This window comes from Pteropus medius, unplaced genomic scaffold (assembly GCF_902729225.1).
Source record: "Pteropus medius unplaced genomic scaffold, Ma_sr-lr_union100, whole genome shotgun sequence".
Classification (NCBI taxonomy): domain Eukaryota; kingdom Metazoa; phylum Chordata; class Mammalia; order Chiroptera; family Pteropodidae; genus Pteropus; species Pteropus medius.
The window spans coordinates 25,809,639-25,823,997 of NW_024346667.1; the positions used below are offsets into that span (position 1 = coordinate 25,809,639).

General features: G+C 32.5%; 1 protein-coding gene across 15 annotated transcripts in view; it reads right to left on the bottom strand.

The window, feature by feature from the left end:
* MARCHF1 (membrane associated ring-CH-type finger 1) overlaps positions 1-14,359 on the bottom strand; it is a 576,629-nt gene that overhangs the window by 225,747 nt on the left and 336,523 nt on the right. For 4 of the 15 annotated variants that reach the window (XR_005655712.1, XM_039876291.1, XM_039876302.1 and 1 more), the window contains one exon: positions 14,101-14,269. The exons of 5 other annotated variants lie outside the window; for them this stretch is intronic. Coding sequence is in view for 7 of the 10 variants with exons in the window: in XM_039876291.1 (XP_039732225.1) it covers positions 14,101-14,269 (169 nt within the window). In the remaining 3 variants the exon portion in view is untranslated. Of the gene's footprint in view, positions 1-14,100; positions 14,270-14,359 lie in introns of those variants that run through there. 6 more of the 15 variants (XM_039876294.1, XM_039876293.1, XM_039876296.1 and 3 more) reach the window with 3 other exon arrangements.

Genomic DNA, 14,359 nt, shown 5'->3' on the forward strand with positions numbered 1-14,359 from the left:
CATCAGTCATTAGGTAAATTAAAAATCAAAATCACAATGGCCGCATCACACTCACTAGGACAGCTATAATTAAACAGACAGACAATAACAAATGCTAGAAAGAAAGTAGAGAATTATAACCCTCATAAATTCCTGGTGAGAATTTAAAATGGTAAAGCCACTCTGAAAAATATTTCGGCAGCTCCACAAATTATTAAATATAGAGTTACCATATGATCGATCAATTCTACTTGTAAAAGTATCTAAGAAAATAAAAATATTTATTCATATAAAAACTTGTATATTAATGTTCATAAAAGCATTATTGATAACAGTCAAGAAGTGGAAATGACCCAAATCACCTGATGGATAGAAAAATGTGGTAAATTTACACAGTGGAATACTATATGGCAATAAAAAGGAATGAAGTATTGATACATGTTATCACATGGATGAACTTCAAAACATTATGCTAAGTAAAATATGTCAGTCACAAAACCATATACTGTATAACTCCATTTGTATGCTATATTGGGGACGGATAACCATATAGAGACAAAGTAGATTAGTAGTTGCCTAGGCCTGAAGAGTTTGAAGGAGGGCAGGTGAGTGACTGCTAATGGATAAAAATTTCTTTTGAGGGTACTGAAAATGTTCTAAAATTAGATGATACTAATGGTTGCTCTGTAAATATAATAAATATAAAACTTGGTAAATATATAAAAATTATTGAATTATATACTTTAAAATGAGCAGATTTCATATTATTTAAAATACATATTAATAGAGTGGTTAAGAAAAAAACAACAGAGAAAATTGACAAAGTATAAAATTTGTTCTTTGGAAAATATTGGTCAGAACTATGAAGAAATATCATTATAAAAAGAGACTAGTCAAAAATACCAATATCAGAAAGAAAAAAGATGACGCCATTATAGATACTATAGGCATTTACAATATAATATGACCAATTTTATACTAATAATTTAAGACTCTAATATCATTTGAATGAAATGACCATATTTCTAGAAAAACATGATTTGCCAAAACTGATACATAAATGAAATAAATTCTGCTTTCCACATTTCTAAAATTTGTTGAAATATCTTTTCACTGTCATTAATTTATTGTTTTGTATTTTTATAAAATCCTTTTTCAGGATCTCTGGAAGATAAGGACATGAATCACCACCCTGAAAGGGAAACAGACATTTGAATAGAAAGGCAAGTATTTAAAGAAAAGCTGATGATTTATGAGAGACACTTTTAATATAATAAAACATCACTTAATCCCCTCTAAATAAGGTAGACTAAAATCAATTTTTTTTTTTATGGAGAAGCAGATTTATTTTTAATCTCTACTCTGCATTGACTTGTATGCAGCAAAATCAATATATTGTAGTTAGGCAAAGATTAGCAAACACCTTGCATAAAGACTAGGTAAAAAATGTGTTTTCCTAAATATTTTTCACTAAGTGTAAGTATGTTTTTAAAAAAATTAATACAAGCCATTAGCAGTGGAGCTAACCTTAAGACATTTCAGAAAATATAATGAGAATAATGTGATTCTGGGCTTTCTGCACTAATTTTTAAGTTTATTCTAACATAGTAAAAGGCAATAACTACATCAGCAATGTTATGCCTGCTGAACAGTGTTAGTTTGTCTCATTTCCATAGGTGAAATTACTCAACCCATAAAAACAAGACAAGCAATTTTTGTTTGCAGTCTCATCGCAATACATGTAATAAAATTTGGTTGGTGTGACCATATGTCTGTGAAAGTTGACAAGTTGGTAACTGCAGTGTAAAAGTTATTTCATTTTTTATCTTTAAAGAATTACTGGATCGTTAAATTAAATTTTATTTCTGTAGGCTACATCAGACACATAAAAACCAGGTGTCTAAGTCCTCATTTCTGCATTTGATTTTCTGGTTTCTTAATGTAGAATCACAAAGCTGTTCTCATGGATTATTCTACCTAATAATTACAGTTGACAATTACTATGATGATATTAAAATTATTTAATGGGCCAACAACTAAAAGATTGCTTTTGGCTTTTAACCTCAGGGGTTGGCTTCATATGTCAAACAGACATTTTAGTAGATATTGTACTAAATAGTTAAAATGAATTCAGCCTACATGAGAACAATCTATTAAATAAACATCCTTCTTTCGGAAATGTGGCTGATAATTATTAGTATCCATGAAGATAATCAACAAGACAATTATTTCAAATATACATCCAACAAATATATTTTCATCTCCAAATTCATTTTAAACACTATTTAAAACTGCATTTAATTTGCACTTTAACATTTAGTAGGTACAAATAAAAATCTTAGAAGAGATTACCACTCCTATATAAATTCACAAAGTTGAGCTATTTCAGATCCTGATGAATCCCCTTGGGCAAGATATTTAGCCAAAATCTAAGTTTTTCCATCTGCAAAATTTATTTAATTAAATAAAATTAAATTTTATTCATCTAGTAAAGTCAGTGTTTTTATCTATTCTTCAGCATATTCTTTGCAGCATAGAAAAGTGTATTCGAGCGTGGATTCTAGAATAAGATTTACTAGCAAGGTAAACAGCTAAATTACCTCTTCCCTCTGCAGAATAGAAATTTTGTACATTTCACACAGTGCTGTAGTAAGGATGAAATGAGTTGTTAAAACATCAGAACTGTGCTTGGTACACAGTATGTATTCAACAAAAGCTAGCTTTTATTGTATTATTTTCCCAATAAAAGTTAGCTTTTATTGTATTATTGTATTATTATATTATTATTTTTATTGTATTCTTTTGCCAAGAGTGCAAATACAAATACCACATGTTGAATGTTAAAGCTAAAGAAAGCATACCGAAATATTTAGTTAATTCAACTACCTGTAGAAAGTATAATTTTGTATCAGGTTAAGTGTATTTCTCTAATTTAATTCCCGAAGATGGTCTATTTACATACTACATCAAATAGTTAATATGTCTTTAAAAGTAAACAGAACACAAAACTTTAATTTTACGTAAGTGGTTTATGCAGCATCATAGAATGCCCCTTCCTCTTCTCTCTTCCTTTACCAACATCCTCTTTACAATGCCAACTCTTAGTGGTGCTTGGGGAACACTTGAAACCCCACAGCTGGGTTAGGTGCCCATCTAAAGGCATTTTTAACACCCTTTGTTTACTCCCCATCCTACTCTAGACCTATCTATTTTTTTTTTCTTCCCTAGGTTCTTGAGGATATCAACTGTGTCCATTTATTTATTTATTGCATATTATAGTGCTTGGCACATAGCTGACTCCCAATATGGAGTAGCTGAATGAATAAGTGAAGATACGTTCTAAACAAGGTGATTAATATGATTCAGATAGTCCTGAATCCTTCATTTCCTCTAAGATTTACTTATCCTTATTTTGTTCCTTCATAGCAGACAGCACTGGAGTCCCAAACAGTGAAAAACCCTGAACACCAAACCATTCATTAGGCAGTGAAATAACTAGAATGGTGACTCAGCAGAGTAGTTGTTTTACGTTAAGAATTGTCCTATTATTTCATGTAACTGTTAAATATTTATATGAATAAAATATTTTCTATGACATAGCATAGAGGACAAAATATTTAGAACTCTGGATTCATGCTCTGCCACTTATCTATTTTTCTGGACCTTAATTTCTCTGAGTAATGAGGAGAGCAATTTTAAGAGTTACGATGAAGAAATAGCTCTGGAGTTTTCAATCCTATCCTGACACGTTCTACTTATCTCCAGGTACAATTTTTATTCTGAGGCAAAAACAAGCTGACTCAACAAATATCAACTCAATTGATCCTGCCTGATATCTTCCCATAAAGCATAACACTCCCATTCAAGCAAGGTCAAAGAAGAAACCTTTGCCATCTGTGTCATCTGTGAGTGGAGAGAAACAACGTCCCTCAATTTCACACACACACATATGAGGCCTTTCCTATCTGGTTATATACAACTCTGCCCATTGGTCTCCAGATAATGAAACTAGAATTTTTAAAAATCAATGTGTTCTAAATACTATACAGACAGTAGAACTAAAGAACTATTGAGAATTAAACATCTTTCTGAGGCGCTCACAATTTAATTTATATCTAAATTAAACAGGCACACATGACACATTTTGATAAAGAGCAGCTGTAAACATGATCTCATGATTTACTCCTTGGAGGAAAAGATCTCTTCATGTGAGGAGCATTTTTAGCTCAATTATTACTATTGTGAATAATAATGTTTTGACATGGTTCAGTAACTATACAATTAAAGTTAATATGCTACTTTAAGTGCACAGCAAATGCAATTTTTCTTCATAGTGTGATGTTTGAGGCATCAGTCTCCCCCTTTGCATTCTTCAATTCAGTGTGTTTCTATAACAACCATTGGGATATATTTTTAATGATTTTATTTTCTTACAAAAAAAATCAAATTTCTTGAAGGCATAATGTCTTTTATTTAATTTCTCTAATTTGTTTTTTATAGTTATTCTAATAAAAATTTAGGTTTTATTCACTATTGCCTTTGGCAGTACTTAATAAAAGCTTTGTGATAGCTATTAAAAAGAATAACTGATAAATGATCAAATAAGAAAGAATTAAAAAGAAGAAAATGAGTTTAAAAAAAATCCTGCAAACTCTATCTGCCCTGACATAATTTATTTTCAGAATGCATAAAGGCCATTGCACAATAAACAACTGGCCCACTTGCTCAGACACTAAAAGAAATAAAGGTGAGCCTACTGAAAATAAGTCAACAGATTTAATGAGAAATTTAATATACTCAAACTCCTCTTTCTATTTACCTTTTATTTGGTTTCTAGGACAGGTTATGTTTGTGGGGCAATGCCAATCCATTTGCTATGGGCAGATATGTGATTTCCTTTAGCCTGGTCAGACTAAAAGTAGGCAATGGGAATAACTGGAAAGAGTGAGGGAGATGACGCTGGTAAATAGCAATTGGTAAATGTGATTTATTAATAAGAACAAATTTATGTTTAATTGTCTTCTGCATTGAGAAGATTATCTGCAATACTTTAAATTACTATCAAAGGCAGAATTATATTATCACAACAGAATGTACTTTTTATAATCATAATCTTAGTTTCTAAAACTTTAACTCTGTATTTTAGTTACAGAAATCATCTCAGAATGGTGTGATTTTTAAGATTCATTCTTCCATACTTTTTCATTTAATTTATCGGGGTGGCATTGGTTAATAAAATTATATAGGCTGCAAGTACGATTCATTAATATATCATCTGTATATTGCATTGTGTGTTCACACCCAAAGTCAAATCATCTGTCATCATATATTTGACCGCCTATGCCCTTATCTACCTCTACTATCCCCACTTTCCTTCTGGTAACCACTAAACTGTTCTCTGTGTCTAGGAGTGCTTTGTTTGTCTTGTTCCTTTTACATTCCACATATAGTTCTCAACTTTTTCTTTCTGACTTATTTCACTTAAGTGAATTAAGCATGATCATCTCAGGATCTATCCTAGTTGTCACAAATGGCAATATTTCATCTTCTCTTATGGCTGAGTGATATTCCATTGTATATATGTGCCACATCTTTATCCAATCATCTTACCATAGGACAATTTTGGTTGTTTCCATATCTTAGCCACCATGAATAATGCTGCAATGAACAGAGGGGTGCATTTATCTTTATGGATAAACATTTTCAGATGTTGGGGGTAGGTATCCAGAAGAGGGATACAGTAATTCTATTTTTTAGAGTCATACAGTAATTCTATTTTTTAATTTTAGAGTCATACAGGAATTCTATTTTTTAAAGTCATACAGTAATTCTATTTTTTAATTTTTTGAGAAACCTCCATACTGTTTTCCATAGTGGCTGGACCAATTTGCAGTCCCAACAGCAGTGTATGAGGGTTCCTTTTCCCCACAACCTCTCCAACACTTGCTATGACTTGTCTTGCTGATAATAGCTATTTTTGGTTTTAGAGAAGATTTTATGAATTTGACCTCAAAGGCAAGTCAAGTAAAAGCAAAAACAAATGAATGGGACTATATCAAACTAAAAAGCTTCTGTATAGCAAAAGAAACCATCAACAAAACAGAAGTAACCTTCTGAATGGGTGAAGATATTTGTATACAATGCCTCCAATAAAGGGCTAATATTCAAAATATATAAAGAACTCATATAACTCAACAATTAAAAAAAAAACAATTCAATTAAAAAATGGGCAGAAGACCTAAACAGTTGCTTCTCCCAAGATGACATACAAACGGTCCACAGATATATGACAAGATGCTCAACTTCACTAGCTATTAGATAAATACAAATCAAAACCATAAAGATAACCAATGTCAACAAAAAATTATTTAAAAATAAAAATAATAAAAATAAAAATTAAAAAAATGAAATGCAAATTCTTAAAAAAATAATCAGATACCACCTCATACCTGTAAGAATAGTTCTTCCATATTTTATGGCATTTCTAATAAGAAGAGGGGGTTTAATATATGAGATATTGTACTTAGTAGAGCTTTATAAACAAAAAAAAATCTCACTTTTGCTCAGTAAATGCTCTCTGCTCAAATTGTTTACCTACTCCACAAATTGTATTGTTTCTCTTATGTTCCAAACACCAAAGACAGATCTCCCCTTTTTCATCTTATATCCTAGTGTAGAAAAACTGAAAATAAACCAATATGCATTCATATTTATATAAACATTTTCAGATTAATGTAAGTTTATGAAAGAAAATCAAAGTTGGCATAGAGAGTGAATGGGTGAGGTATAGTCAGTGCAATATTACAAGCAATTAGGAGAAAGGCTGTTTTGGTAGATATGCAAGTCTTGAGTGAAGAAAAGGTCTAGAGAAAGAACTATTAAACACATAATCTAGATTCCTTAAAAATACACATGTAGTCCCCATGACATCTTCTTAATTTATATAATATACAACATCTCCATATTACTAACTTATGAAGCAGATTACTTTCTCCCTCAGTTTTGTTAATATCCATGCATAAAGACAGTTGACTAGGATCAAATGTTATAGTCATTGATCAAAAGGATGTAATTCTTCATTCCAAGTTGTTGATTAAATATTATATATTAGATTCAATATGCCGTGCTCTAATCAATTCAACCAATATCATTGCTGAAGGTTACGAATGGAAGGCAAGTAGTTTAAAATATTTTGCTAATTTTTAAAGCGAAATACTTTAACCTACTAGACTTGGATAAAAGGCTATTTCCAAAAGAAAATAATATCCATTCCACCTCACTTTTACAAGTGTTGGCATAGAATAAGGAGAAATATGTTACATTGATCTGTCCTTAGCAAAAGCTCTACTTAACTTTCTTTTAGGTTTTCATCAAATTTTGCTCTTTTGTGATACTATTGTTCTTTTAAATGGTAAGATCAGTTTAATTAATTAAAGTTGTATAAATTCTATGCATTTATTTATTTTCTGTATGATATCCGGGGGATACCAGTGTTCATTAAATCATAAAGAATGGGATTCTAGGTGAAAAAAATCTCAAGTTCATCAGGACCTGATTTCTTCTATATTACACAAATGTCTAAGTGGGGTGTATTATATTTAATATAGTACAAAAGGAATAACAGTACAGCTTATGAGCAATGAGAACAAAAAAGCTAATACTGTTATGATTCTTCAATTAAAACACATAATCCACCTACACTCTTCTAAAAGAAGTCAAAATAAAAGCACACCGTTTTCATTTCTGTTTTTCATAAGCTTAACCTTCAACACAACTCTTTTGTTTTGGAAAATAAAAGATTATGACACAATTAAACATGAATCCTTTTAGCTGCTTGTTTTACTAATAAATATTTATCAGACTGTGTAAGGAGGTACTTTATCCAGCAGCCAGGTATTACCAATAAGTTATGATTTGTTCCTAGAGAGAGTTTATAGCAAATTGGAAAAATCTTTAGATTTAAAACCAGACAGAAACCCGGCTCATCAATTTTTCCTTCTTAATTGTTCAGGGGAGTTATTTAACTTTTTGAGTTATAGTATTTTTACTTGTAGTTTGTAAACGTTAGAATCACTTTACATAATGGGTATGGTACATAAATAACCTAGAAATTAGAAGACCTGGGTCTTTACGATTTGGAGTGAATTACTTTAACACATTTATTTCATTATCATTTAGATAATTAAGTTTGTATTATATACATCTCAGTATGGTTGTGAGCTATAATGAAACAATGGATACAAAGACTGCTTTCACAATTATAAAGCTTTATGAATATGTATATATTACAAACCACTTTTCATTTGAGTTATATATACAGGCATTACATACTTCTTGAAAGCTTTCTTACCTAGTCTCTCCTTTTCAGTCTTTTCTAGAGCAGCAAGCACTCAACACAGACCATGTACACAGAGGGAGGGAAAATGTGCTGAGCTGATGAATACATGTTTGGATGTGGCAAATCACCTTATCAAACACACACAGTGACACAACTGTAGTCTATTTATAGACTCAAAGAATCACTATTGATTATAAGAAAGTAATTTTCTCTGGAGCCTTTGATGACTACCGAAAATGAGATTTTCTGATCTCCCTGTTTTGAGTTCAACCGATTTTTTTTTCAACTCTATTCCTCATAAAAAGCTTTCACTTTCTTATTTTTGATTCTTATGATCTCCTTTGCTTTCATTTTAAATTTAATATTGAAATACTAATTTCATTCAGGAAATTGTTTAAGGCTGCAGTTGGTATAAGGTGCTTTGTTTTTGTTTTTAACATGTAAACTCGTGTTACAATAAATTTAAGAGACGTTTCTTCCTTGCTTGTCATACAAGGGGCTTAATAAGTATAATTCTCAAACCACTTAATGTTCTCATTCAGTTTGAAAGATTTTAAGCTAAATAAATATTCTGTAAATTTAAGAATCAGATAATTTGAATTACCTTATAGATTAAAAAAACTATTCTTTTCAATTACATTAGTTATTGAAGATGTGATGGTGAAAATGGCTATGGAATTGGCTATATTTATGTCAGTCAATGCAGAGCAGATAATAATCTAACAGATATATAATCATGAGAGTATAAATAAAATACCCTATTTGTCTTTATGCCACACTATAATGTATTACTATCTCATTTACAATCTTTATGTTTAGCCTAATATATACTATTCAAACAATGACTGTTCCCTGCCTGCCCCCCAACCTGAAAGAGACACAATAGAATGGCCCCCTAGATTTAGACTCCTAGGACTGCTAGAATCCCAGCTTCACCAGGTATTACCTAAGCCACTTTGGGCTTGTTTTTAAATTTCTCTATGCCTCAGTTTCCTTATCCATAAAATAGGGATATTGATCATACTTACTGGATTCTTCTGACTATTAGGAATGAGAATATATGTTAAATGCATAGGAAAGCTCCAGGCATATATTAATCAGTCATCTTCCTTCTCCTTCACCTTTTCATCACCATCTTTAGATGGGGTATGAAGTGTACAGGAAAGCCTCACATGCTCTGGATGACAACAGGGGAGTAATAGAAGCATGGGTATATGAAACGGAAATGTAAGACAAAACGCTACCTCTCAAAGAAGAAATGCATTTGTGACAGAGGATGGCTATATGCTCTCAATGTCCTTATTCTGGTCATACAGAAAGGTTTTATTTCTCATCATTCTGACAGACACACTGGGGTCCACTGGGGTACGTCACTAGTTTCCAGCCAATGGTACCAGGGTATTAGTAATAGATATCACTTCCAAACCTAATCAGGTATCTCCATGATCACCCACTCATGTTCTTTCCCTCATCTGCTAGACTCAGAGGCCCTGTGTTTAAGATAGTAGCCGCATGAGATGGGAGGAGCAGGGATCCCGTCATTCATTGTCAGATGTCCGGTATTGTCAAAGGCATTAACAAAAGCAAACCCTCATCATATTAAGCCTTTGAAATCTGAGTTTATTTGTTAGAGTTCCTATTCTTAATTTTCATACTGATTACTAAGCAAATATCACAGTTCTAAAGCCATTCTTCTGTGTTCTACTTTAAGATGCTGGAGCTGGGAGCCTTCGAACCAAATTTCTCTTTTGACATTTACCTCTTGGTAAGGTTCAGCCAACATTAGTGCTAAAGGAAACGAGAATATGGGAGGAGAGAGAAAGGACTTGACTTGCTTCTTATTGCTCACCCTCAGTTTGTTAGTGTCATTCCAGCAAAATTTTAGGTCAGCAATTAAAGTTGGGCCCAGTTTCTACATTTCCCCCCCTCCACACTCCTCGAACTATCTTTACTGCACCATCCCCTTCCTCCTACCTGGATACATAAAATTAAGAAGTGTATCTCCTTCATGGTCTGCGTCCTAGATCTTCACGGTCCCTCCTCTGAACTTCGGAGCTTCCTGAAGCCGCTGAGAAGCATCCCTCCTTAGTCTGGGGTGCAGTTCAGGGGCCTCTCCTTCAGCCTCTAGGTTCAAATAACTCCAGCCTCCTCCTTATGCTACTCTTCTGTGTGGACACTTGTTACCTCTAGCAGTTACTAAACCTGTGTACTCTCTTGTTTCTTTTTTGGTCTTCCAATACCAGATTAATTTTTTTATACTATGTTTTCTGTTAAAATTACTGTTTTCTGCTTTCCTGAGTGTACCCCAACTTTTATAACGATTCAAATCCAGCAATTTGTAGCTGTGCTACCATAACAAAATCTAAAGCATGTGGCATCTGCTTAACAGCTGGACAATGGGTAGCAAGGAAATGGATTTCAAAGCTAGACGGCCATCTTCTATCTGCACGATGTTTTGGCAAAACTCTTGGTAAAATTGCTGTCTGAATTAACTTGAGAAACAGTAATTTGAGAAACAGTCAGTGGGACTGCTGGGTCACAACACTCAAAATAGATTGAAAAACAAAACTTAATAATGTATGTTGACTATTGCTGGCTATACTCAGTAAAGTGTTACCAGAGAAACATGAGCTCAGAAACTAATTAGCTTCTGTGAAAGCAGATCTGACCCAAAACAGCGAGAATCCAAAAGTGTCAGAGCTGATTGGACAAAATGTCTGGCTTCTTCTAAAGTTAACCCCAAATGGTGAGACATGACATTGATGCAGGTGCTGAGGAATAAACATCCAATAAAAATTCACATTTGAATAAAGTGACTCAAGGTAAATATGAGATTTAGAGCTAAAATAAAACAATAAAATTAATAAACTTAATTTAAAAACCTAATTAATAGTTAATAATGTTAATGAACTTTATAAATAAAGTTAATAAACTTAAAAAGTAACTCAAGGCAAATGCGAAATTTAGAACTGAAATAAAACTTCTCAGTTGAACAAAGCAACTCTGGTAAAAATCAGGTTGAGGACATGGTCCTCCCACCTATTTTTCACGATAATATCATCTTGTGAGAGAGACATGGGAGAAGAGGAAGTCAAACACATACAATAAAGTAGTTTCGTAGGCACATGGACTGTCAGGAGGCAAGCAGATCAGAACCCTTTAAGTATTTCAGAGGATTGTAGTAGTAAAATACCATGATCCCAGAAATATGAGCCTTAGAATATTTAAAACTTAAAACATCTCTTGGTCTTTTAATTTTTCCCAAACAGGAAAAATATTTAAGGCTCTACAACCCTCAACAGGCACTTCAAATGTGGACAAGGAGAATAATAGAAAAGGAAGATCATCCCAGGGGCTAGAAAGAACCATGGACAGGAAGATGGAGAAAGCCTATTCCAGGATCCTCCCTGATCTTTAGGTTGGGAAGTCTTTATGATATCTATCCAGTAGGATTTTACCTCTGATTTCCAAGTGTATCTGATTCTTTCTCTTTCCAAGCATGAGAGTTTCTTGTGTTTCCCTCGTCCTACTCCTTACCAGTATACTGGGTATAAATGTGTGTTGGGAGCGTGCTGCAAAGTAAAGATAATTTATTCATACGTGGTTCATCATCATTATTATTTGATAAGGACAATGAATAATCAGAGATCATGGACTTGAGCTGAATTTAGTGTCTGAAAGAATTTTTAGTTATCTTTTGGCATATAATAATTCTTTTTCAAGACAGAGTGGAAATATGACATGGATATTTGGAGTCCAGAAAGGTAGACTGTGGCAGAGATAGGCTAGATGCTCACTAATTCCATCTGCTTTCCTAGCCACATAGCTTTCTAACATTTATCAGACTCCCTTACAGTTCAGATGGGGCCAATGGAAGCATGTCCACACATTCAAGGCTGTTCCATAACAGTCCATGCACAATGGCCTATGTAGTCTCTTCCTTTTCCTCAGTGTTTTAAGAGTCCATGTGCTTAAGATAGCATAAAAAAGCTGAAAGAAATTTGTATCTTTGACTCATCAATTGACAGTGAACCTCCCAGGAGAGCTGCCTAGCACACGTGGGCTACAACATAAGAAAAAAATACTTGATTTTTTATGTTAGGAAACTGAGATTTTTGGTTATGTTACAATGGCTGGAGTTTATCCCCCAATACAGCATTAGATTTCAATAAATTAATTACTGGATTTAATTTAATTGGTAACTTAACGTCTTTTTCTTTCTACTAAAAGTATTCTAATGAGAAGAAAATATCATCATGAAAGTGAGATAGTATGGTATAGTAGAAAAAGCTTTGCCTTGAGAAGTCTAGCTTCTAGTAATCCTTTTAACATTTACTGGCTAAGTGACACTTGTAAAGCCAATTAATTTCTCTGGGCCACGGTTTTTACACATCGGTAAAATGAGGCTAATATTAGATTTCCCAGTTATAAGAGAAAGCCGGGCCAAATGTTTGCTTAAGATTTTTTATGATTTTGATCTATGGTTCTATGAAATAGGAATTAGGCACTAAAGCCACTCTAATGAAAGCACAGAGGCAATTGTTTTGTGTAAGACATTTTAGCTACTTCATGATACCAGACAAGTCTAGTTTTATGAATACATACTGTGTAACATATGGTGCTAACTCATGCCAAGCCGTTTTATTTAAAATGATACTTTACAAAAAAAAGATCACGTCGAAGTGAGATGAAATGGTGCAGATGATAATTTCAAAGAATCTATTCTGTAGAACTTTGACTACACACTCGAGTTGCGCACATTACTCATACCCTCAGCCCTCTCCCCACCATCTCAGATGATGAAACTTAAGCGGGATTCCCACTTCAATGTTTTGTCAACTGAGAGCCTATCCCTTCAGATGATTTCTCTTTATAGTCATTCACTAATATTTGTTCAAGATCATTATTTCTATGTAAAATAATAAAAATTATTAAATAACTCAAAAGTAAAAAAAAACAAATAAAATATTTGCTCATGTTTAATTATATATTCATCGACTAATAAAATCAGGCTAATGAAAATGCTCGCATTCTTATAAAACGCTAAAACAGTAATTAAAATATATCTGGTATGTCAAAATAAAACAGATTAAATGGAATTTTCCTTCTTTAAATAGAATCGAAGAATGTTGCAACCAAAATCTAAGTGAAGAGCATATAAAACTTGTTTGCTAATGAGTTCTCTTTTCCTAATCACTGGGAGATAATGGCTAGCTAAAGCTGAGCATCTGAACTTAAAGCAGAAAACAAAACATAAAAGAGTATGTTACTGGCTTGTCTTCAAAGTATTTTTGCAATTGTTTAATTTATAATTTTATATAAAAAATTATAATTTTTGAATCTTTTCAGATATTTAAAAATATATATTAAATACTTGAAACTAATTTAAATAAATAAATATATATTAAAATATACAAAATGTATGATTCTGATTTTTCATTGTTTTTGAATAGCTCTGTACTTTCTTTTTGCTCCACTGATTCCATTAAACAAATATAGAATGCAAGACATGAACTTTAAATATCTCTTGAAGGTCCGTAAGATAATGGAAGGACAAAGAAAGAAAAAGAGAAAGAAATTCTTGTTTAATCTAAATTAAACTCTAATATCATATGACATTAAGATATTTCTATTAATATCCATTAACTAAACGGAATCTATAGGAACAATATAACACAAATGCAAATACAAGAATGTTTATTCAGAAAGTCATCTCTCTTCCCTTTTCCTTAGCATTTCATTTACATACAAGCTATTTCGAGGTAAAATAACTTTTCACTCACCAGTGTGGAGGTTTGTGAGGCATCAGCCAAATCCCCTGAGATCTCAGGTGTTCGCGTGTTGTGAGGGATTCTGTGAGGGTTACGGGCTATCGCTTCACACCAGCCCAGCATTTTCTCCTTCCTCTTATCCCTTTTCAATTTCTGAAATTCTGAAAATAATTTACATTCCCTGAAACAGGTTACTTATTTTAGTTGTCTATTTTTGGAAAATGTACATAATTGAAATTAAATAAGCAATTTACGAAATACCAATAGAGAC